Source organism: Vombatus ursinus, unplaced genomic scaffold, assembly GCF_900497805.2.
Source record: "Vombatus ursinus unplaced genomic scaffold, bare-nosed wombat genome assembly UNPS02014941.1, whole genome shotgun sequence".
NCBI classification, from domain to species: Eukaryota; Metazoa; Chordata; class Mammalia; order Diprotodontia; family Vombatidae; genus Vombatus; species Vombatus ursinus.
This window is the reverse complement of record NW_020954719.1, coordinates 1924219-1951258: the sequence shown is the minus strand read 5'-3', so window position 1 is coordinate 1951258 and position 27040 is coordinate 1924219. Positions and strand designations below refer to the sequence as shown.

The 27040-nt window shown below is 35.1% G+C and overlaps 1 protein-coding gene across 1 annotated transcript in view; it reads right to left on the bottom strand.

Moving 5' to 3' along the window:
• CAPRIN2 (caprin family member 2) overlaps window positions 1-27040 on the bottom strand; it is a 62863-nt gene that overhangs the window by 23742 nt on the left and 12081 nt on the right. Inside the window, exons 4-8 of the mRNA XM_027844434.1 lie at window positions 26597-26835; window positions 25093-25175; window positions 19761-19928; window positions 13547-13590; window positions 1657-2331 (exon numbers count right to left, since the gene is read on the bottom strand). Coding sequence (XP_027700235.1) covers window positions 1657-2331; window positions 13547-13590; window positions 19761-19928; window positions 25093-25175; window positions 26597-26835 — 1209 coding nt within the window. The remainder of the gene's footprint in view (window positions 1-1656; window positions 2332-13546; window positions 13591-19760; window positions 19929-25092; window positions 25176-26596; window positions 26836-27040) is intronic.

Here is a 27040-nt window from a genome sequence, read left to right as displayed (position 1 = left end):
TGACTCAATGCAGCCACCATGTACCATTTAGTAATTGAGAGCCAAGTCCATAAATATGGGTTTTCACTTCCTCAGTCTTTTTGGTTCTTTCCATGTTTTAGGAAATTAAGGGTGCTGTCTAAAGTAACCTCCAAATCATCAAAACATTGCCATACTTCACCTTCAAGTTCCACGCTTAAGTATAGTTACACCTATTACTGTAAGTATTCTGGATCTCAGGCTATGAGATGAGTTTGCCAAACATACGGGCCTTTCTGACCTCTCAGGAAGCTGATAGGTCCCAACACGAAAAGCCATCCTTATACTAAATTCCATTCAAGAGTCAACAGTGGTAGAAAGAAGCCATGTATAAAGATTCTGATTTTATAAAGAAAAAGGGGGGAAAAAGGTTAACAACGATATGTTTGAGTACTATCCTCAAGTTCTAGTTTTATAAACACTGGCATAAAATCATATTGTAACTTTACTTATCTGCCAAATTTAGTCCATAAAATACAAAAGAAGAGCAACGTTCTGCAGAGGCAGGCTTAGAAAACTAAGGTTGGTGATCATAAGAACATTTTTTAAAAGGTAGTGCAGGACAAATAAATCAGAACTGTGGCAATAATTTTGCCACCAAGATACCCTCTCCATCAAACAGATGTAAGCTGGGGGTCATTTATTCATTTTATTCTATGCTTGAATATGTCCAAGGATCACAAACTTGCAGAGAAAAACCTTGGTTTGAGTTCAACAGTAAGCAAGTCTCTTTTGAGGTGCAAAATACTGACCAATACAAAAAATTTTATATTCTTTAACAAGGGATATAAATTTTGCATTGTGGGCAACACAAATGATTTAAAACAGAAGGATTAAAGACACAGTAACTCATGGGGATCACAAAAGATTCACTAAAACCTTTTACAATCCATTATAAAACTTGAACTTGAATGAAGGTGTAGATTCTCAATAGCTAAATGTATAATAACAAATAATGAAAACTGTTGGCTCACAAGTGTTTCCTTGGACATAGCTTCTCTTTTTTTCCCCCTCAGTCTATAATGTTTTCCTATGCAACACTGCTAGCTACTCCATGAATTATCTTTATACCTACTGTTTCACCTCTGAAGGAAACATTTCTATTCCCACTATATCCTAGGGCAAAATTCAAATTTGGATCATATCTTGGCTACCAAAATGTCTTATCTTAACAAATAGGTACAAACTGGTATTAGGAAACCTCATCAACAAACATAAACATGAAAGTGAAGCAACAGGATTAACCATACCAGGTCATTCTTGTGTCTAGAATATTATTTCTAATATAAAGTTTTCTTTATTTCACAGTGTTTTTGTACATTACCTACTTTTTTCACTTCATGATTATGTTGTTATCTGTGTTCTCAGTTCTAAAATGTAAGAGTCACCATTTCAGTACCAGTACCTGTGATTTCAGCACCAAGTTCATTAGCTAGTTTGCACATGAGGAAATTTCACCTCAAACTGAAGTAGCTAAAGACAAATGGACTATCTCAAAGGTAGCTGGATCTTGTAAATAAGGGACAAAATTAAATCTCTTTTGAGCTATTTTGGCAAGGGTTATAAAAAGGGGTCTCAATAAAATTAGATAACAAGTTCTCTATAATGCCAACAGCAGAATAATGCCCATCAACTCACATCTTTGGATTCTGAATCATACTTTCTGGTCATCAGTTGCCCATTCATTACAAGGCTTGCTGCTGGAGGTCTCCAGGACTTTGAAGGAGATTGTAACTGCGGCCGTAAAGCCTGTTTTTGACTCTCAACTTTGGCTTCCCATGGCTCTGGAATCTCAGGTGGCTTTGTATCCTGTTCTTCATGAACTGACGTTGGCCAGGACCTAATGGCCTTCTGTTCATTCTGTGCAGAAGTCCAAGATTTGGAAGTCTGTTTCTTTGGCTCCAACTCTTTCTGCAGAGGAGCAACCCAGGGCTTTAGTGACTCTTTTTTCTTCTGTTCCCCTTGACCACAGACTGCATTAGATTTAGGAATGTCTTGTTCCCATGTGCCATGAACTATGTTGGATTTAGAGATTTCTTGGGTCTTCTGTTCTTCCTGAAGATCAATAGTAGCAGATTTTGGACTCTCCTTATTATCCTGTTCTGGAGTTAACACAGGTTTTGCAGTCTCCTGCTGCTTAACAGAATCCCAAGACATCAGGGACTCCAGCTTCTTCTGCCCTTCTAAATCAGCAATCACTTCCCAGCATTTTGTAAGATTTGGCTTCCTGGTATAACCTTCTTCCCAAGATTGCTGTCCTTCTGGTTTCTTGCTTGAATACTCAACTTCAGATAGGTAGCGTCTGTTGAGAAACTAAGCCAGAGAAGTCCACTTATGCTTAAGATATGAAATTAGGAAGGTTATTTATTTGATTGAATAAATGTGCCTGTTTTTGCCAAGTTCTCTTTCACTATGCCACAAACAAAATCAGAGCAGGGGAACGGACAAATAAAGGAGGAGCATGATATAACAGCTTTAGTAGAAGACACTGATGGAGAAACTGAAGAAAGGGTTCAGAAAACTCTATAGTCCACAAAAACAAAACTATACCTATTTGAGGACTATGGATCATGTCCTGGGTCTTACTTAGTAGCTGTTGCCTTTGATTGCTTAAGGAAAAAGCAAAAGACCAGAAGTATCTTTACACTTCTTTGATGAACTCTATTTGGCTTCCTGTATTCTACCTAGGAAACTACATAGTAACTTAATATGTTACAAGGAAAGAACATTGTGGCTTATGACTTACTGGGTTAGAGTCTAAAGCATTTGTGTATTTTCACCAAATTTGATACTAAAAATTAAATAATGGTTCAGCATTTAAAAAATGCTTATTGACAAGAACAAAAACCATATGAAGACACCAACAAAAGATACAGAAAAGGCTTTTGATAGAAGTACAACAATCATTCATGTTTTTCAAAAAAACATAGAAGAAAAGGATCTTTAATATTATAAAAAACATTTATCTAAAACCAAGTACTAATATGATTTATAATGGAAAAATGCTGAAAGCTTTCCTAGCAGGATCAGGAGCTAATCAATCTGTCCACTCTCACCAATACTTTTTTTGTCAAAAAACTAGAAATGCTAACTACATTAATAAGAAATTAAGAGAATTAGTGTAGGGAAAAGAGTCAAAATTATTACTCTTTGACCAAGACATTAAAGTTAACTTTTAAAAACCCTAGAAAATAAATCAAGAAGATCCCAAGTAATAGCATCAGTAAAATAGCACAATACTTTTAAAAAGTCAAACATCATCAGCATTACTAAAAAAATCCAGGAGAAATAAAAGAACTCCATTTAAGATACAACCCTCCTTCAAAACAGAACTAAACTATACCTGAATATCCAATACTGATGACTAGGTTATGCCAATATAAGTATTATTTAAGTTAATCTACAAATCTAATTCTTATCTAATTGCCAATTATTAAAAAAATGTTAAAAATCACTCAACAGATTTTTAAAAAAGCAATACTCATAAGGAGGAACAAAAGGTCAAAACATCTATGCAAATAACAGGGAAAAAATAGGAATGAAGGGGATTTGGCATTATTAGTTCTTAAGTTATATCATATAGCAGTAATTATTGGAACTATATCCTGAACTAAAAAAAATAGCATAGACTACCTATGTCAGTCTAGTCTTTGATAAGCCCTAGAAAATGAAATACTAAGGAAAAACTTCTTTGTTCAAGAAGAAGTAGTGAGAAAACTAGATAGCAGTTTGGTGAAAAATAGGTTTAGACCAGAATTTTAAATACTATATTGCACAAAAAATTCCAAATGGGTAAACAAACTAAACATAAGGAACCAACTTATTCATTCAAGAGAATGAATTTGTAAACTTGTAACTTGAATTTGTAAACATGACAAAAAACACAACAGATTATTTTGACTATACAAAAATTACAAAACTTTTACATAAGTAAAATGTAGCTGGAAGAAAATATTTTCTCCACCTCATTTCTTTGCACAAAGCATCTGATAGATCTGACATACGCAACACACAGGGAACTGATACAAATTTAAGATTATGAGTCAGTCTCCCTTAGCCTGTGGTCTAAGGGTATGAATAAGCAGTGTTTTTTTTTAAAGTGACTTATTGTTTTTAATTTTTAAAACTATTTCCCCCAATTACATGTTAAAACAATTTTTAGCATTTTTTTAAGTTCTGAATTCCAAATTCTATCCCTCCCTCCTCCCCCCCACACAATAAGTAATCAGTTATAGGTTATGCATGTGCAATCATGTAAAACATTTCCATATTAATCATTTTGTACAAGAAGGCTTGAATAAAATAAAGAGAATTTTAAAAAGTGAAAAATAGCATGCTTCAGTCTGTGTTCAAACAATATCAGTTCTTTCTCGGGAGGCAGATAGTATGCTTCCTTTGGGAATGTCTTGGAATATTGCTGAGAATATTTAAGTCATTCATAGTTCTTCACTGAACAACATTGCTGTTACCATGTACAACGTTCTCCTGGTTTTGTTCACTTCACTATGCATCAGCTCATGTAAGTCTTTCCAGGTTTTTCTGAAATCATCCTGCTTGTCATTTCTCATAGTACAATTCCATTACAATCATATACCACAGCTTGTTTAGCCATTCCCCAATTGACGGGCATCCCATGAATAAGCAGTTTCAAAAATAACTCCCTGTTGGAACGGATGCAATAAAACAAATGGATTGCTAGTTGGTTCAACCATTTTGGAAAAGAATTTGTAAGTTACTCTTACCATGGGTTTGTACCAAAAGGATATTATTTGCAGATATCCAGATTTTATCTGTACAAAATTACTCATCTCAATGCTATTTGTAATAGAAAAAGATTAGAAACAAAGTATATGACTATGATTAAGAAATGTCTTAACATACATATTTATAGGAATATAATGTCATCACTGTGTCATAAGAAACACATATGAAGAATTCAAAGAAATACGGGAAGACTTAAGTGAACTAATGCAGTAACCAGTGCATTCATAAACCAAAGCAACCATAATGTCATACACAACATTACAGAAGTGGAGTTTAAATGGCAACAAAACTTATAAAAATATGACAATATATAAAATACGACAAAGTTAGTGTTTCCTTTCACAAATGGAAATGATTCAGTAAAAATTAAAATTGGTCCAGATATTCTGCAGTTCTCTCATTTTTGTCCACCTAAGAATGTTCCATATGAGGAAATATCTTGTATTACTCTTAGAATACTCATCTTGAAAGGCCAGAATCTATCTTTACCTGAGTATTTACCAGTACCAAGTCAGTGGTCTCCAGGGTACACATGGATGGGTGTTTAACATTCTTAAAGAGCTGCATTTTTATGACTAAAGCCTTGGCCTAAATCTCCTCAAGCCTTACAAGTCAGTCAAACACAAGGTAGTGAACAGAGAAATGCTAAAGAAACCTTGACATCATCGTTCTTCAAAACAAGTTTAAGTATCAGAATTCATACCATAACTAAACAACCTTCCTCTCTCACCATGGAAGAGAGGTCCTATTCTTTCCTAATGCTCCCTATACAGTGGAGGAAAATGAAAATAAATCTTAAGACATCTATCTGTCCTCTACAAAAAATTTATAATACCTACATGTCTGTACTGGACTCATTTACGAATCTAAAGAACATGCTGCTAAACCTCTAGTTTTCTTATTATACCCACTTGTTTGAATCTCTTAAAATAAACTTAGATGATAGGCAAGTTAGAATTTCTAAGGCTGTCTTCTCTTTATCACCTCAGAGAGGCAAGAAATACACCAAATAAAATAAAAACAAGAGAGAGACAAACATCATTAAATGAAAAAAATTCTACCAAGTAGATCTAAGTGCCAAGTAAAATAATAACAATTTAAGAAATAATGAGGTAAACAGAGGAGAATCACAAGGCAACAATTTTATTAAAATCTTCAAAAAGGAAAAGAGTATACAAGAATTACAGTCATTAAAAATCAGAGCTCTTAAAAGGAAAATTCAAAAAGAAAAAATGATGCTTTAGGGGAAAAAAATGCCAGAAAATAAAGCCATAGGCTAAAAACAAGTTGGTGCATCAATGCAGAGAGTCGCAACCAAAAGTAAAAAATACTATAGCAGGGGCAGCTAGGTGGCGCAGTGGGTAGTGCACCGGCCCTGGAGTCAGGAAGACCTGAATTCAAATTCAGCCTCAGACATTGACACTTACTAGCTGTGTGACCCTGGGCAGGTCACTTAACCCCACTGCCTAGTAAAAAACAAAAAATACTATAGCAAATTCAAATTACCTCTAAGTTGACATAAAACAAAATCTTTACAAATCAAAGACAAGCGACCTTAAGAGTAGAGCTTAGTAAGTCAATCATTGGCCTTTCAAAAAAAGACATTTAACCAAAAACCTGAATACCATACTCCAGGAAATCTTACAAGAAAATTGGCCAGAGTTATCGGAAACAGAGGGCAGACAAAGTATAGCTGGTAGTATATAGACCATGAGAGGGACAACCTGGGTTTAAATAACCCAGATATAAGATTTTCAAGGGCCTTTGGCACTTGGAAATTGCAAGTGGCCTGGAGATAATTTAAGTACAATGTTGCATCTATCCTTACTCTCCCAAAGCTACTCAATGAAAAAAGAAAGAAAAGGCTAGCATATCACACACACACCCCCCCCACACACCCCAAAAAGGCAACTGCTGGCAGAGCAAAGCATATTCCTTTTGGGGACAAATGGATTTTTTTTTTTAGTGATGCAATTGGGGTTAAGTGACTTGCCCAAGGTCACATAGCTAGTACATGGCAAGTGTTTGGTCTGAGGCCGGATTTGAACTCAGGTCCTCCTGACTTCAGGGCCGGCACTCTATCCACTAGTTGCCCCGACAAATGGATTTTCAAACAAAAGCATTTTTCTTCTTAAAGATCTGTTATTCCTTTTTAAAAAATGACTATAGGAGAGTCTTTGAAATGCAATAATATGCAAACAAAACAAAACAAACGTGCTGAAATATCTTGAAATCTTGTACTGATTGGCTGCAAGGTCTAAGAAACTACTCTCCTTTGGAAGTCCCACCTAATCAATAAGGTCATTAAGGGAACAAGTCAATGTCACCTACAGACATGGTGATCATAAAATAGTACTCTAGAAGAGAAAAGAGGTACAAGAAACTTAATAGTTCTTGAAATCAGCAAACAACAACTAAAGGTTGTTAAAAACAGAAAAAGGGCAGAGGGGCTCATGATCTACACTTAGCTGGTAAAGGTACTTTAAAAAAAAATATTACAGCAAGTTCACTAGGGACCCTGCCCACTTCTATAGGCATTACAATAAACTGCCCCTTGACTGGAAGATGGTTTGAGTGAATGAATCCATTCCAGGCAGACGGTGCCTTGTACCCTAATATTTTGGAGTGCCCAGCAAGCCCAAACTGTGTCATCGGGGCTCCTGGCAACCCTAAACCACATCAATGTTATTATCCCCATTTTACAGCTGAGGAAAGTGAGACAATCAGAGGTTAAGTGGCTTGCCCAGGGACACACTACTAGTAAGAGTTTGCAGTCAAATTTGAACTAAGGTCTTACTGACTCCAACAATTGATCTATCCACTTCAATTCTTTGCTGTTACAAGTTGTTAACAAAGATAGAGATTAGAACAAGGTAGGTGAACTATTCTACTATGATCTGTCCTGATCAGACCATATTTGGGGTCATGTGCTTGGTTCTGGGCATCATATTTAGAAAGGGTATTTATGATATGAAGTGACCTCAAGCTAAAGGCAACCATGAAGGTAAGGGGACTGGAGACCATACTGTAAGAGAAAGATTGGCTGAATGAATTGGGATCATTTAGGCAAGAAAAGACAAGAGTTATCAACAATAATTGTTAAAGCATTTGAAAGTCTGTTCTACAAGGAAGCAGGACTAGGTTTGTTTTGCTTAGCCTTAGGGGGACAGAACTGAGAATAACTGGTAGAAGAGGCTGATTTAGGTTCAACATAAGAAAAAAGTTTCTTTTTTTCTTTCTTTTTTTTTGGTGAGGCAATTGGGGTTAAGTGACTTGCCCAAGGTCACACAGCTAGTGAGTATCATGTGTCTGATTTGAACTCAGGTCCTCCTGACTCCAGGGTGGGTGCTCTATCCACTGCACCACCTAGCTACCCCTAGAAAAAGTTTCTTAACATGTGCTGACCAAAAGTGGGATAAGTTACTTGGGGAGGTACTTGTTTCTTCTTCACTACAGGTCTTCAAGCATAGGCAGGGTGACTACTGGTTGGAATTGTTGGAAAGGATTTCTTATTCTGGGATGAATTGTACTGGATGACCTCAAAGGTCTTTTTCTACCCTGAAATTCTGCAATGCTGATTCTCTTGGAAGTAGATGCCCCACTGACTGGGGAAAGACTGCACCAATTGTGGTAGCTAAATGTCATGGAATATCACTGCTCTGTAAGAAACAATGAATATGGAGAATTCAAAGATGCATGGGGAAAAAAGACTTATATGAACTGATACAGGAGTGAAATAAGCAGAACCAAGAAAATGATATATACAATGACTGCAGCAATGCAAACAAAAACAATAAATGAAGACTGAATGTTGTGTAATTATGTCTCACTAATAGCCATACTTTTTTCTTCTCCACAAGCACCCCAGACCTCCTCTACCATATCTCAACTCTTCATCTTGAAGCTTCTCTCCAGCTCCAGAATCCACCCATCAAAGTACCCTCTACACCTGCAGCCTCTCCCTCCAATTGGATGGCGCCTCCTAAAACCTCCATTTAAGGAGAAAGGCCAGCCCAGGCAGCCCTCTGCCTTCTTCAAGCTGCACACTTGATGTTTTTCACTCTCCCCATCCCCTATAACTTCCTTTTATGTATTTCCTTCTCTCTCCACCCCTCTAGAAAAATCTCGAGACCAGGGATTGTCTTTCTATTTATATTTGTGATTATTTGTGCATTGATAAAGGGAGTTTCCTCTTCTAAGAATTCTCTAGCGCAATTAAATCACAGCTCTAATCCCAGTCTCCATCTATTCTGGTTGTGTATCCCCAGTTCCTGACACACAGTGGGTGCTTAATAAATGCTTTTTGTTTCCTTAAAAAAAAATTACAGTAGTAAAACTACAATAAAGTGATCATTCTGAGACTAGGGGTAGCAAATCTGAATCCAAGGGTAGAATGGGAAAGGAAACGATTTCAAGTAAAACAAGCCACACGAAGATAGACAGACAGATATTTTTTAAGTGAACATGACTCAATAATTTATGTATGCTTACGTGGAGAGGGGATGAGGAAGCACGTCTGGAGGAAAGGGAGGAAACTAGGATAGGATTATTGTAAACAAAACAGGCTCCGGGTACTTAGAGCTGATTTTTTGTTTTCATATTACCTTCATTTCCAAACATATTCCTTTCATTCCCCTCCTCAGGGGACCATTCCTTGTAACAAAGATTACAAAAGAGAAAAATCATTTAAGCAAAACCAATTAACCTTTCAACTGTGTTTGACAGCTCCACAGCCATTATAGTCCATCTCTGCAAAGAAAGGAGGATGAACACTGGTCTTAAAAAAATTTTTTTTTAATTTTTAGAGGGGAAAAATACTTAGTTATAACATCAAATATTAATGGGGTAAACCCATAAAATGTTGGAGGGTTGTAGAAGCGACTAGAAAACAGTAACCAACATTTTGTTCTATAAAAGAAACACTTAAAACAACAGACTTAGTTAAAATAAAACAAAAGGAGAGACTAAAGCAGAAAATACTAAACTTTAGCTGGATCTTTTTTTTAAAAGAAGAGGGGGCGGCCACTTTGGACAAGCCAACAATAAAAATACAATCAAGAAAAATCAAGAAAATTACAACACAAAGGTACCAGAAATGAAACAATAGCAATATGAAATTTATATGCACTAAATGTCATACCTTTTCCTTTAAGTACTTAAGAACTAACTGCATTACAAAAAGATTCCATTTAGAAAGATGTTCTTTGGGCACTTAAATGTAACAGAAAGAAAGAGAAAAATTATATCCAAAAAAAAGATAATTATAATTATTGCTAGCATCATATAGAGCCCACTATGCTAATAAGTGTTTTACAAATATTATCTCATTTGATCCTAACAACAATTCTGGGTGGTAAGTGCTATCATTATTCTCATTTTATAGCTGAGGAAACTAAGGCAAAGAGAGGTTAAATGAATTGTCCAAGGTCACACAGCTAGTAAATGTCTGCGGCCATATCTGAATCCAAGTCTTCCTGACTCCAAGCACACTACTCTACCTACTGTGAAACCTAGTTACCTAAAGATAGATCTTTACTGATTACTGAATAGAAATCTTGAGACACTTATTTTTTTAGCACCTTCATAAAAAAATAGATCATTGAACAACCATATGAAAGATAGCTCTAAATTACTAATAAAATACAAATTAAAACACTCTAAGATTTCATCTCACACTCAGCAAAATGTAAGATATTAAAAATATCTTGAAATAAAAATATTTCAATGATGAAGGGGCTGAGAGAAGACAGAAACTAAAAATTCATTGTTGGTGAAATTGTGAAATGCCCTAATTATTCTGGAAAGCAATTTGGAAATATCTGAGGGGAAAAATAAAATGGCCATACCCTCTGATCCAGCTGATAGGTCAAAAAACAAGGTCCCATATGGAGCAAAACATTCATATCAGCGCTTTTTGTCGTATCAAAGAGCTTCGGTTAAAGTAAGCATGCAGCAACTGGGTAATATCTAAATAAACCCCACCTATGACGCTCACCGCCTGTATAGAAAAGTCATTGTAAATGAGGGGTTTGGACTAGACAGCCCTTAAGTCCCGAGTTCTGCCACAAGAAACAATAAATGAAGAATTTAGGGAAACATGGGAAGATTCATGAAAACTGATACAGCAAGCAGAACTAGGAAAATATATATATATGGATTTACAACATAAATGCAAAGAAAATAATGAAATTTCACATAATGATCAAGTTCATCTCTCAACAGAAGAGTTGAAACAACATACATGCTTCACTGAAGAGGTAGGAGGAAAACTGGATGTAGGATATGGCATGTGCTGTCAGGTACAGTTTGTGTATTGGTTGGTTTTGCTGAACTTTTTCACCCTTTTTTCATCTTTGTTACAAGGGAAAGCACAATTCAGAAATGAATACAATATAAAAATAAAAAGCCATCCATTTTTAAAAAGGTAATAATAATAATAGGCTGTGGGCTACAACAAAGATTTCATAAACGAAACAAGGAAAAGATCAATGGAAAGTATTAATGGGATCATAAATACTGAGTCTAAGAACAAATCATAAAAATTAAAGAAAATCATGAGAAAGCATATGAAAATATATGGTACAAAGTTAAAGATATCCTTAATATTTTCACTTGAGAAAAAGGGAAAAGAGAGCTCAAAGAAAAACTGACAAAAGATAGATTACTGAATTGAGCCTATAACAATAACAACAAAATCAAAAGTCAAAGAAGTAAATATAATTGAAAACAAAAGACTTTAGTTGATAAAAATAAAGTTGGTTTTGAAAAAGTCAATAAAAGAGGCCACAAGGTAAAAGGAAGAAAAACCAGATTGACAAAAATCAACTCTCAAGGGTAGAGAGATAGGAAAATCCTGATATAGATGGATTTACAAGTAGATTCTAGAAAACATTTAAAAAGTAAATATTTCCACTACTGCATAAACTGGTTGAAAGGGAGTGGGGGGGGGGAACGAAGGCACCTTACTAAACTCCTTAGACAAATATGATTCTGCTAGCTAAACCAGTAAAAAAAAACAGAAAAAAACGCATATTCAGTAATGAATACTGAACGTAAAACTATTGATTAAAAAAGAGACTAAAGAAATAGATTTAAACAAATATTTACTATCAACAATGAATTTGATCCAGGAACACTGATTGACTTATGGTTATATGTAAAAATGCTAACTGTAGTGACAAGATAAGAAATTGAGGCAACATGCATAGAACTAAAAGGAAGCAAAATGATTTTGCTTGGAGATATATTTACTTAGAAAGCCAACAAAAAATGGGGGGGGGGGGGGAAGGTTCCATTTAAGATAATAAAATGCATGAAAACACCTGGCAGTTAACCTACCAAAATGTACATAAATAAAACTACAAGTCAATTTATGTAAATAAGAGAGACCTAAGTTGCAAATTCTATTTTTATTCACAATTGGGCTACGCAAATACATTAATAATGATAATACTCAAATTACTCAAGATTTAGTACCATACCAAAATTATAAAAGGAAAATTTTATTGAATGAAGAAAAGTAGGAAAGAAGGGTAGTTTAATGCTACTGTATCACAAACTACAAAACAAAATAGTACTAAATAAAAGAAAAAAGGAAGACCTAAAAAAAAATGCACACACAGTCTAGTTTTTTTCAACAAACCAAAGAATACAAACTACTCTGGAAAAGTCTTTATTGGATAAGAGCTGTTGAAAAAGCTGGAAAGCAGTCTGATTGAAAATTTTAAGCCAGTATCTTACAACATATATGTCACAATAAATGCTAAGTGCATAAATGATCTACACAAGAAAAGTTGCACAATTTTTAAACAGCAAGAAAAAAGGAGACAACTACAAGGCATAGTGAATGGAATGTTAGTATCAAGAAGATCCAAGGTTCATAATCTGCTCTTGGCAAGTCAAGGTCTCTCAAACCCAACTTCCTCATCTATGAAATGGGGATAATATCAGCACTTATAAGCTAACAAGACTGTAGTGGGGATCAAATGAGAAAATATATGTAAAAACATTTTGCAAACCTCAAAGTGGTTTTTGTTGTTTAGTTATTTGTGTTTTTCTTTTTGTGATCCCATTTGGGGTTTTCTTGGCAAAGATACTGGAGTGGTTTGTCATTTCCTTTCCAGCTCATTTTATAGATGAGGAAACTGAGGCAAACAGGGTTAAGTGACTTGCTCAGGTTCACACAGCTAATTGGTGTCTAAGGGTGAATTTGAACTCAGGAAGATGAGTCTTTCTGACTCCATGCCCAGAGCTTTATCTACTGTCCCACTTAGATGCCTTCTCAAAGTTCTAAATGACAACTAATATTATAATCAGATATGGGCAAGAAGAGATTATACAAAACAGAATTCCAACTATATACATTTTTAAAATTTTATTTTTTTGAAATAACAAAAATCTATAATATTCTTTCCTTCCCATCTCCCCCACCCCTGAGGAAAAAAAAAAAGAAGAGAAACTCTTATAACAAAAATGCACAGGCAAGCAAACAAATTCCTACATTGGTCATGTCCCAAAAATATAGGTCCATCACCTCTCTGTCAGGAGGTAGATAACATCCTCTATCATTGGTCCTCTCTGGAATCACATTAACTAAAAAGCTTTCAAACAAATGCAACTAGAATCAGAAAACACATGAATTACAAAAAAAAAAAATGAAGGTCTAGTTAGAACTCTCTCCCACCTTTAAATGCTAATAATTAACACTGTCATGAGACAGATACTCATTAATTACATCAGCAAAGCTCTTTTCAGTATTTCTTACCTCTTGTGGTTGTATCTCAGGCTGTGTATGTTCCATAAGAGATTCTAGGGAAAAAGGAGAGTATGTTAGGTGAAATTCAAAGATTTTTTTTTTCTAAACTGGATCACTAACAACTATTTCTTGCACTAAAAGTATAACTAAATATAACAATGTTTTTTACTTGTCACAATATATGATCCAAAATTGTAAAGTGGTCCACCACTACCCTTTACTCTTTATGGTATAGGTTTTATGTTTTATGATGAACCTAACTAGACAGTTTTCATTAAAACATGGATAAGTCGTACTCCCTCCAATGAAAAGATGTTTCCTCATTAAGCCCTCATACCTTCAAATACCCACTATGGGGAGTCATGGCACAGGTCCCACAAGAAAAGGTACTTGCAAGGGTATCCTGGAACCAGCTCATATTGGTTTGCAAAAAAACAACTGTTAAATTTTCAATGTGAGCATTTTTACCTTAGAAATCAGCAAACAGTACAAATCTAGGCTTCATTTATTGTTGGATTGATTGTCTACTCTAGACTTAATAAAGTGGTAAAGAAAATATTAGTAATGCAGATTAAGCTTAAGCATGGGGTGTGTAATTTTGTTGAGAGTCAGTCATTAAACATTTACCAGCACGCTCCTGGGTTAATCCAAGTTAATAATACCTATCATCCACCAGTAGCATCTCTCAAACCCAACTGGGAGCCAAGGAAAAGTATGGCACTGAGTTTGGATGTTAATGATAAAAGGAACAAAGAACACAAGAGGTACATCTCTTTGGATTATAAGAGAATTCACCCTTTCAATTAAAAAGTTCATTATCTGTGTCAAATAAGAATTGTGCTTCTAAGTTGATCCTACATCAGGTTAGAGGAAGATTACTTCCATAGATGCATAAAAAAAGCTTCTGACAAAATACAACATTCATTTATGTTAAAAACCCTAAAAAAAACACAGGTACAGAAAGGCTCCACTTAGATATAATCAAAAACATATTTAAAACCAAGAACTAGTACTGTTCATAGCAGAGAAACACTATAAATTTTCTTAATATAAGATGAGATAATGCATGGGACTCCCGTCTAGTTGGAATTATTTGACAAAAATTCTAGAAATGCTAACCATAGCAATAAGGAACAAAAACAAAAAAACAAAAGGTAAAAGCTTCGATCTTATAATAATTGTTTCCTTATCCATTCAACATTACAGTAATATGGCTATGTTCTAACTAAAGAGGCCAAAGTTGCTCAGTTCTATGAAGACTTACAACATCTTCTAGAAATAATGCCCCCCCCCCCAAAAAAAGATTTCACATTCATCATAGGGGATTGGAATACTAAAGTAGGAAATCAAAAGATAACTGGAATAACAGGTAAGTTTGGCCTTGGTGTACAAAACATAGCAAGGCAGAGATTAATAAACACTCTTTTCAACAACCCAAAAGACGACTCTACACATGGACATCAACAGATGGTCAATACAAAAATCAGACTGATTATATATACTTTGCAGCCAGAAGTGGAGAAGTTTTATATGGTCAGCTAAAACAAGAGCTGGAGCTAACTATGGCTCACATCATGAGCTTCTTATTGCAAAATTCAGACAAACTGAAGAAAGTAGGGAAAACCATAAGACTGTATAGGTATGACCTAAATAACACACTTTATGAATATGAAGTGAAAGAGATAAGTAGATTTAAGAGATTAGATCTAGAAGATAGAGTGCCTGAAAAACTATGAATAGAGGTTCACAATATTGTACAGGAGGCAGAAAAAAAAAAACAAACATCCCAAATCAAGAAAGAAAAATGGCTGTCTGATGAGGCTTTATAAAGAGCTGAGGAAAGAAGGAAAGCAAAATGGAAAGGAGAAAGGGAAACATATACCCAACTGCATGAAGAATTCCAGAGAACAGCAAGGAGAGATAAGAAGGTTTTCTGAAAGAGCAATGCAAAGAAATATAAGAAAATAATAGAATGAGAAAGACAAGTGATTTCGTCAAGAAAAGTAGAGATATTAAGGGAATATTTCATACAAAAATGGGCATGATAAAAGTCAAAAATGGTAGGGACTTAAAAGAAGGAGAAGAGGTTAAGAAGAAGTGGCAAGAACACACAAAAGAACTATACAAGAAATATCACCAATAACCTATAACCACAATAGTGTGGTTACTGATCTAGAGCCAAACATCCTAGAGAATGAAGTCAAGTGGACCTTAGGAAGCATTGCTAACAATAAGGCTAGGAAGTGATGGAATTCCAGCTGAGCTTTTTAAATCCTAAAAGATGATGCTGTTAAAGTGTTGCCCTCAATGTGCCAGCAAATTTGAAAAACTCACATTTCCTTCTCTAGCTCCTTTTACAGATGAGGAAAAGAGATTATACAGTGGATTGGAAAAGATCACTTTATATCCCAATCCTAAAGAAGGGCAATGCCAAAGAATTTTCAAATTACTAAATTTTTTATTATGCTCATTTCACACACCAACAAGATTATGCTTAAGATTCTGCAAGCAAGGCTTCAGCAACATGTGGACCTAGAATTACCAGACACACAGTCTGATTTTTGAAGAGTCAGAGGAATTAGACACTAAACTGCCAGCATTTGCTGGATTATGAAGAAACATAGAACCAGAAAAAAAAATCTACTTTTGTTTCACTGACTACATTACAGCCTTTTACTGTGTGGATCACCATAAAATGTGTTAAGTCCTCAAAGAGATGGGAGTACTATTCAAAGGCTCTATTTTAGAAAACAGATACAATTTCTAATGGCTATGATGGTACAAGTTCCATCGGCCCGAATAAAGTACCCAAGGGTCTAACTCTAAACTCAGAGAATATGAAATGTATGAATGAAGAGGGTATGATATGGGATATTACATACTTTGGAAGTAGATTTGGAATAACAATGCTTGCAATGCAGACTGTGCAGAAGGAAGAATAAATCTACAAGTATGGTGATGGTTTTAAGTGAAACTGTGGGTCACTATTTGAAACAAAACAAAAAACTGTACCTCATCTTCTCAAGATTATCCCCAAATATTTTTCTCTAAATAAAAGCTAATCCGCCATTCTTCCCTTCCCACCCAATCCCTCAAAATACCCTATATCCAAATGTTTGATTGGCTCTATGACTTATTGAGAACTCAAAATACCAATGAAAAGGGTGATAGAACTGTTTCATTGACATAGAACAAGAAGTGTTAGGTTGGAAGAAAAAAAATCATCTTGTCTCCTGAGGAGCCAGGATACAGGTCAAGAAGCAACAGTTAGAACTGAACATGGAGCAACTTATTTGTAAAGGAGATTAGGGAAGAAGTATGACAAGTCTGTGAATTTTCACTTTACTTATTTAACTTATACGTGGAATATATCATGAAAAATATGTAATGAATATTGAATGGGGAAGTGGGTGAAAGGAAAGAGAGAATTTAGAACTGAAAATAAAGTAAAATTTAAAAGAAGGAAAGAAAAAGGAAGGAAGGAAGAAAGGAAGGCCCAGAGAATCATCAATGAAACTCAGATGATTAACAGTGAAAAGATGGTAGGATACAGCATAAATGCACAAGAATCACTAGCATTTCTATATAGTACTAACAAAAGCCAGGGAAAAATAAGAGAAATTCTACAGAAAACAGCTATAAATAGTATGGACAGCTGGGAGTTAACAAATTAAGATATATAAGATTTGTATGAATATAAATATATCATGCTTCACAGAAATAAAGGAGATTAACTGGAGAGATTTCACTGCTCATAATTGGACTATAGCAATATAATAATTGCCAATACTAATTATAATACAGATTTAGTAGTATACCCAAATTAACATGGAACATATTTTTTTTAATTAGTTCTGAAATTAAATACTAAAACAACAAAGCATTTCTTTATGTTTTTCTACTATATTCTCATCCAGGAGCTCTCAGGACTACTTTTTATTCTTGTTGCCTCTGAATACAAGATATGTGTATCTTAAATGCTACACATTTCTCTGGTCATGCTGGCACTCTCTTTGCTGGAGGTGCCCCCTTCCCTATTGCCTGTGGTCTTCTAACTGACTTTTTGGCAGGTCTGGGGTAGAAGGCATTTGCTATAATCTCTAATACGATTTCTTTATTCTCATGCAGTCCAGTGAGAACTTCAGGCTTTTACTGAAATAGGTATGTGGGAGCAGGCACACAGATGGAGCTGTGTTGGTGAAGATGTGAACTAATACAGCTGTTCTGGATTTCAATTTGAAATTACACAATAAAAGTGACTAAACTATCTATTCCCTTTGTCTGAGCAATCCCACTATCCTGCCCATAGCCTAAAGAATTAAAATAAAACCTATACATGTATGAGGCAGCTACATGGCACAGTGTATAGACCCTGGGCTTGGAATCAAGGAAGACTCAGTTTCCTGAATTCAAATGTGACTAGAAACTTGCTAGTTGTATAATCCTGGGCAAATCACTTAACCCTATTTGCCTCAGTTCCTCATCTGTAAAAGGAGCTAGAGAACGAAACGTGAAACCACTTTACCAAGAAAACCCCAAATGCAGTCAGGAAGAGTCAGACACAACTGAAATAACTGAACATATACAAGTACACCAAAATATCCATAGCAGCATGCTTTGTGGTAGCCAATCACTAGAAACAAATAAGTGCCAGTGAACTGGGGAATGGCTGAAAAAAACTACAGTACATGGAGTGTTCTTGTGAGACAATAACTAGTCAATATATAGAAAGATTTTTATGAATTGATACAGAGCAAAATAAGCAGATCCAAGAGGATATACATAAAGACTTTCACCACGTAAGTGAAAAGACGACTAAAAAGAAGTTGAACTCAGTAAGGGAAAAAACAAAAAAGGTCTTAGAAAACATATATTTTTTTTAAATAGCTCCTATGTGGGTAGAGGAAAAGGAACTACTAAAGTAGAATATTTATATACATTGTCAGACAAGATTTCTGTACTGGATGTTTTTGCTTGTTTTTCTTTGTCACAAAGGAAGGTTCAATCTGGAACATGTGGTGGGAAATAACTGACCTAAAGACAAGAAGTATCAATGAAATTTTTAAAAGGAAAAAGTACCAAATGAGCTACACAATTCCCAAAGAAATAAAAAGCAGTAAAGGAACAAAGCAAAAATATAATCAATTCTATTGCCCATATGGTACAGTGAAGAAAGGTTATTTAAACAGTGATAATTTTAAGATAACTAATTTTATGTTTTCCAAATCAATTTTTCTTAGGAGCAAAGTAATGAAATGCTGCATTTTTTTTTTTCTGCAAGGCAATTAGAATTAAGTAGCTTGCCCAGGGTAACATAGCCAGTAAGTGTTAAGTGTCTGGTCTGGGACTGGATTTGAACTCAGGTCCTCCTTACTATCCACTGCACCACCTAGCTTCATTTTAAGCATTTAGAGTGTTACTAAAATGTTCTTTGCTTTCCAGAACTCAGGAATGTTACACTATTCCTTTGAGAAATATGAATATTAAAAAAGAAGTTGTAGGATGAATTATAACTCATGAGTTGGAATAAAGTAGACACATTACAATGATTAACAGAAATTATACTGCATAATTTTGCTAGATTGCTTTAAACTGTTATAGTGGTAACTATGTATATGTGATCTGAAAATTAAGAACGTATTTCTGAAAAAAATAAATCTGGATACAACTTGGGACCTATCATATAAAACGCTTTTCATAAAATACAAAAAACATTATCATTCTATAATTGAGTTTGCAAATTTTGTGTTATTTTATGTTTTATTAAAGACTTGATTTGTATTTTTTTTAATTAAGGGAGGTGTGTTTTACTACTTCGCAGGAGATGGGATTATCTCATTTTAAGTAAGTAATATTTTGAGGGTATCTGTTCCCTGTCAACTTTTTACAGGTTCTACTGTACTTGTATTTGGACAAAACAAAAGTCCATAATGAATGATTTTACTAATAATTTTTAAAACTTCTTATTTTAATCAGTGCTTTCCAAAAGCAACATAATTAAGCACTAAAAGCATAACCTAGAATTTCGTTTAAGGTTCACAGCCTAAATAGCATCAGTCTAGCATTAAGACAAGTTTTTCCTAAATAAAAGGCTACCCAGCAACAAGTAAAAATCTCCCTGATTATGGATAACAAATAAGTACAAGTGGCTTAGGAAAAGCTAGATGATTCACACTGATCAGTATAAAACACAGAATTAAAAATTCTACTATTCATAGCAAACCTGATTCTTTAACAGATTCTGTCTGTAATAACTGTTTCTTCTCTGATTTTCCTCGGATTTCTTCATCCAATTCTTCTTTCTGCTTTATAATGTTGTTTCGGGGAACTGGAATACTTTCAAAATAGCCAGAGGTCAGCAGTTTAGACAATAGATCCTTCATGTGTTTGTCTAAGAAAGAGGGCCATTAAAAGGATTAGAAACCTTGCAACCTTTAGTTTGCAAACACACACACACACACACACACACACACACACACACACACACACACAAGATGTGGGCACAGCAAAATTAAAAGAATAAAAAACAAAAAGAATTGAAGTTTAACCTCAGATATGACAGAAGCCCATTTTTCTTCTTTAACAAGAGGCAGGCATTAGAACAAAACTGGTGGTTACCTAAGAACTAGTCCATTTTTATGCCATGCAGAGTTTCATGCACAAAAACAGAATGCAAACTGGTTTGGCAAATCATTTAACCCAGGCTCCTATAAAATGACGGACTACCTTAAGGGTTTCTAGTTGGTCCATTATGAAATTGGAGTCTACTATGAGGCACAGCTAACATAATTCGTTCCCTATAAACCTTTACCCAAAGTCATCAACCAAGCATTTATTAAGCATCTACTATGGGCCAGGCAATGGAAATACAAAGACAAAAACACAATATGCTCTTCCCTCAAAGAATTTATATCCTCATAGAAAGAGACAACATGCAAATATATACAAAAACACACATATGTATATGCTTTCATATGTAAGGTAAACTAAGAAGAGAGGGAAAGAGAAAACTCAGAAAGGCCTCATGCAGAAGGGATGGAATGGAAGCTGAGGGACCAATTAGAAAGCTACTGATCTAGTAAAAAGGTGAATAATGCCTAAACCAGAGTGGCAGCCATGTGAGTGGAGAGAAAGAGATTCAAGTGAGAGACGGTGAAGAACAAAAAATGACAAGTTTTGGCAACTGATTGGATCAGGCAGAATAAGGAATCAAGGATGATGACCTCATGAGTGACTGGAAGAAGTTCTCCATTAATTCTAGCAGGGAAAAAAAATGAAGTCATTAAGTGAAATAGTATACAGAGAAAAAGAAAGGGATCCACAACAGACATGTGGGAGAATGCTCAGTTAGTGGCATGATAAAATGATGATTTAGCAAAGGACCAAGGTTAGGTCAGAGAGTGGGAGAATGAAGAGAGAACAGAGTGGCCAGTGATGAATGCTGAAAAGAAGTCAAAGCATGAGGATTCAGAAGAAGCTAGTGGAGATGGCAATTAAAAGATCATTGGCAATTTTGGAGACAGCATTTTTGGTTGAATGAGGTCAAAAGACAGATGTGCCAATAGTGACAATGGGTATATAGATCTTTTTCCAAGATGATCTAGTTTTCTTTTCTTTTTTTTTTTTGGACAATTAATTAATTTATTTTTAGTTTACAACATTCACTTCCATAAGATTTTGAATTTTAAATTTTCTCCCTCTCTCACTCCTCTCCCAGCTCCTGCCCCAAGACAGCATGCAATCTGATATCGGCTCTACTTATACATTCATATTAAGCGTATTTTCCATTAGTCATGATGTAAAGAACAATTAGAACTAATGGGAGGAACCATGAGAATGAAGCAATAAAACAAAACAACAAAGTAAAGGAGAGCAAATAGTATGCTTCCATCTGCATTAATAATCCATAGTTCTTTCTCTGGATGTGGATAGTAATTTCCATCACGAGTCTTTTGAAGTTGTCTTAGATCCTTGCATTGCCGAGAAGAGCTAAGTCTATCAAAGTCAGTCATCCCACAATGTGCCTTACTGTGTACAACGTTCTCCTGGTTCTACTCACTTCACTCAGCATCAGTCCATACAAGTACAAGTCTTTCCAAGTTTTTCTGAAGTCTGCCTGCTCATCATTTCTTATAGCACAATAGTATTCCATTACATTGAAATGCCACAACTTGCTCAGTCATTCCCCAATTGATGGGCATCCCCTCGATTTCCAATTCTTTGCCACCACAGAAATAGCTGCTATAAATATTTTTGTACATGTGGGTCCTTTTCCCATTTTTATGATCTCTTTGGAATACAGACCCAGAAGTGGTATTGCTGGGTCAAAGGGTATGCACATTGATCTAGTTTTTCTGGGAAAAATTAGGAGAAAAAATTTCTGGAACTAAATCTAAGGTCATTATTATCTGTGGCCTTCACTCCTATTCACATGCTACTAAACAAAGCTGGAGAAAATCACAAAAGCATACTGACTGTTTCATTACAAACTTATGTTACATAATCTCAGCTGAGCTTTCACTATGGCAAGGCAATCCTTTTATACCTCCCCAAATGACTCACAATCCCATCCACCACAGTGGTTTTTCCAAACCTTTTCATCCCTCTTAAAGTGTAATCCAGTGACACCGACTTCCTTGCTATTCCTCACACAAGACCCTCTATCACCTGAATCAGTGGCTGTCCCCTATATCTGGAGTTTCTTCTTCCTCATCTCTACCTCTTGGCTTCCTTTGAGTCCCAGCTAAAACCATATTTACTTACAAGGCTTCTTCAATTACCCTCAATGCTAGTATCTTTCCTCTGAGATTATCTATAATTTATCCTGTAGATAGCTTGCTTATACATGGGCACGTTCCCCCCCCCCCCATTAGAGTATGAGCTTGTTAAGGGCAATGCCTGTTTTTTGGTGAGTTTTTGTTTTTGTTTTTGTTTTTTGCCTGTGTGTTCCAAATACTTAGTACAGTGCCTTACACACAGTAAGCACTTAATACTGTTGACTGACGATAGAATCAAGCAACTTACTATCACATTAGTTAATGACCAAAAAACTGAAGTGTAGCTAAATCTATTATTCTACCACATGAGAAAGACTGTGTCTTTTAAATAAACAAAATGGATTTTAAAGTAGTGATTTATAGTTAAGAAGCAATACTTCACTTTGTTAGATTTCATGACTGCAGCTCCTGGACCCACCTAGAAGTACTTTCTCAATGAGCAAAAGATGTTAATTGCCTACATATGCAGCTCCAATTCTGGATTTATCAAGTCCTAAGGTATCACCTGAGGCAAAGAAATGTTAAGTGATTTACCTTCACAAAGTTAATGTATCCCAAGGCAGGATTTGAACCCAAGTCTTTCTGAATCCAATTCCAGTGTTCTAAACACATATCACAGCTGCCTCTATCACCCTTAAAGAGGTACTGTATGTTCTTTTTAAAGTGATTAGTAAATTCCATTTAAAATAACTTTAGACAATATAAAATACTTGCTAAGACAAACCCAGGAACTACATGAACACAATTACAAAACACTTTTTAAACAAGTAAAGTTAGATCTAAACAACTGGAGAAATATTGATTGCTCATGGTAGGCAGAGTCAATATTATTTTAAAAAATAATCCTACCTATATTAATTTACTTATTCAATGCCATACCAACGAAACTACCAAAAATTATTTTATACAACCAGAAAAAAAATAAAAATTCATCTGGCAGAACAAAAGGTCAAAAATATCAGGGGAATCAACAAAAAAATGTGAAGGAAGGCGGCCTAGCAGTACCAGATCTCAAACTGTATTACAAAGTGGTAATCATCAAAACAATTTGGTACTAGCTAAGAAAAAAAGTGGTGGGCCAATAGAGTATATTAGGTACACAATAAATACAGTAATAAATTACCATAGTAATCTAGTGTTTGATAAACATAAAGATCCAAGCATTTGTGAGAAGAATCAGTATCTAAGAAAAATTGCTGGGAAAACTGAAAAGCAATTTGGGAGAAACTAGGTACAAACCAATATCTAACACCATATGCCAAGATAAGGTTAAAATGAGTACATGATTTAGACAAAAAGGGAGATATAATCAAATTAGGAAAACATGGAATATCTTTCCTGCCAGATCTATGGATACGGGAAGAATTTATGACAAAACAAGAGATAAAGAACATTATGGGATGTAAAATGGATAATTTTGATAACATTGAATTTAAAAGGTTTTGCACAAACAAATCCAATGCAGCCAAGATTAGAAGGACAGCAGAAAAGTGGGAGAACATTTTTACAGCAAGTTTCTTTGAGAAAGACCTCATTTTTCAAATATATAGAGAACTTGGTCAAATCTATAAGAATAAAAGTCATTCAAGGAATTAAAGTTATCTACAGTCACATAAAAATGCTCTAAATCACTTTTGATTAAAGAAATGCAAATTAAAACAACTCTGAGGTACCACATCACACCTGTCAAATTGGCTAATACAACAAAAAAGAGAAATGACAAATGTTGGAGAGGATGTGAGAATACTGAGATGCTAATACACCGTTGGTGAGTTGTGAACTGATCTAACCCTTCTAGAAAGCAATTTGGAACTATGCCCAAAGAGCTATAAAACTGTGCATACCCTTTGACCCAGCAATACCACTACTAGGTCTGTATCCCAAAGAGATCATTAAAAAAGGGAAAAGGACCCACATGTACAAAAATATTTATAGCAGCTCTTTCTGTGGTGGCAAAGAATTGGAAATTGAGGGGATGCCCATCAATTGGGGAATGGCTGAATAAGTTGTGGTATTTGAATGTAATGGAATACTATTGTTCTGTAAGATATGAGATTTCACATGAGCAGATTTCAAAAAAACCTGGAAAGACTTACATAAACTGATGCTGAATGAAGTGAACAGAACCAGGCGAATATTGCACACAGGAACAGCAACATTGTAAAATGACCAACTTTGATAGACTTAGCTCTTCTCAGCAATGCAATGATCTAAGACAATTCCAAAAAGCTCATGATAGAAGATGCTATCCACAACCAGAGAAAAAACTATGGAGTCTGAATGTAGACTGATGTATACTATTTTCTCTTTATTGCTGTTGTTTTTTCTTTCTTGTGGTTTTTCCCTTTTGTTCTGATTCGTCTTTCACAACATGCAAGGTGGAAATATGCTTAATATGAATGCATAAGTAGAGCCAATATCAGATTACATGCCATCCTGGGGAGGGGAGAGAAGGGGAAAAATTTGGAACTCAAAATCTTATAAAAGTGAATGTTGAAAACGAAAATAAATAAATAAATAAATAAAAAACATGCGCATACCCTTTGACCTAGCAATACCACCACTATATCTATATACCAAAGAGATCAAAGGAAAAGGACCTCAATGTACAAAATTAGTTATAGCAGCCCTTTTTGTGGTGGCAAAGAATTGGAAATTTATGGGATGCCCTGATGCCTGATGGTAGTTCTGACCCTCTCCACATTTTAAACATTTAAGCTTAATATTAAACTTCACACAATAAAGTTTGTAGGCATCCATAAAGCAGAAGAGACTCACATGTTGTTCCCACCACTGCTTTCTCACTGCCTTCCAAGAGGTCCCAAAAGTAGAGTGATGACTGTTCCATCTGGTCTTCAATACTGAAAATGAAAAGCAGCAAAAATAAAGCAACTTTAGAAGTATGTCGTGGCATTGACACATTATAAATTCCTGTCCATATATAGTCAAAAGTAATTTTGTTTCCAATGGAAAGGAAAAATTAAACCTGAACTGCTAAAGCTGATCAGCCACTTAAGATTTCTAATTCAAGTTAATTTCTTAAACAAGCTAACTTAAAAAAAAAAAGCAACCTTTAGCCAGAATTCATTACACACATTTACCAAAAGGAGCTATTAAGAAACAGACAAGTTTAAAATTACAATTTACTGAAGTTGTATTGTCAACTCATGACTACTTATGTCAAATGAGAGGAATTAATATTAAGTTACAATATGGATTTCTTAAGGGCCCTTTACATGATATTTAGGCAGATAAAAGTTTTGTTCAGTCTAAGGTAAATATACATTTACACACTGCCTGAGCCTATACTCAGTAGGGAGGGAAATGGACAAACATGTACTGGTGATGGCATGGGGAGCCAGTGTGTCTAACTGCAAGAAGCTAAGGGCTGACTGCATTTTACAGCTTTCATATATAGATTTAGATTTCTTAGAAATCATATGTCTCACAGATGAATTTTAAACCCACTTTAACAGAATAAAAAAATACCATCAAACTTTCTAAAAACAAAAAAAAAGTGTATAAAGATTATTGGTTCAAAACAAGATGGCAAACATGGATAACTGGAAGGAATGGTGTAGTGGAGGAGAAAGGAATAAAAAATATTCATCAAAGAGTCTAATTTGTATAAATCTATTCTTTGTGCTTTGATATTGGGTTAACTTATTTAGTTTTTACCTGTGGGATGATGGCAGAACACCAAGTACTTCTCTTTTTCGAAAGTTCAATTATATTGGAACAAGACAAATTTTGCTTGCTTTTTATTCAAGAGCAGAGAAATAAGGATGTAAAAGTTTTCTGGGGTAATAAAAAGACCATGTTTTTACCTTAACAGCAAGTTTTTCCAATATTCTCAAATACAGCAGTTTTACGTTAAGGTTAGACTGATCTTTGAATAATCTTTTTAAGAATCAGTGCTACAAAGAATATGTGGGGGGGGGGCAGCCAGGTAGCACAGTGGATAGAGCACAAGCCCTGAAGTCAGGAGGACCCGAGTTCAAATCCAGCCTCAGACACATGATACTCACTAGCTGTGTGATCCTGGGCAAGTCACTTAACCCCAATTGCCTTGCCAAAAAAAAAAATCAGTGCTACAATACTGGAATATATGGATAGTAAGGAAAGGACTAGTTCCTTATCCCAAATTTACCCCTTCCAAATACTATGGCTCTTAATCATAGGATTTGCTGTTCTTCAAAGCTGTTTCTAATTCATTCCCAAATACCAACAAACTAAAACGTAGTATGTGTCCCATTTTAGGAGAACCTTTTCATTATTGTACCTCAAACTCTCGTTTCTCTCAGGGCATGTGAGTTTTGAAAACTTAATGAGGTAGTCTAGTTCTCTCGAAGGCAAATACACTGCACCATTCAAGCCACCTTTGAAGTCCTCTTGTACGTGTTCTTGTGTGAAGTTCTGTAAGACATACTGAACTTGAAATATAGTCCGGAGCTTCTTTTTCTCAGCCTCAAGTTTTAACATGTGCTCTCTTCTCTGAGCCTTCTTCTGGGCTTTCAGGAGCTATTAAAAATAAATTCTTATTAAAATGGGCTGTTGGCTATACCTCCCAATTAGCAATTTCATATACAGAAAATTAGGCCTGTAAGATTTAGAGCTAAAAAGGACTTCATATAAAAGCTAGTCTACTTCCTTATTTTACAAGCCCAGGAGATGAAGACTTAAAATAGCAGAGCTAGGATTCCAAATCACATCCTCTGACTTCAAA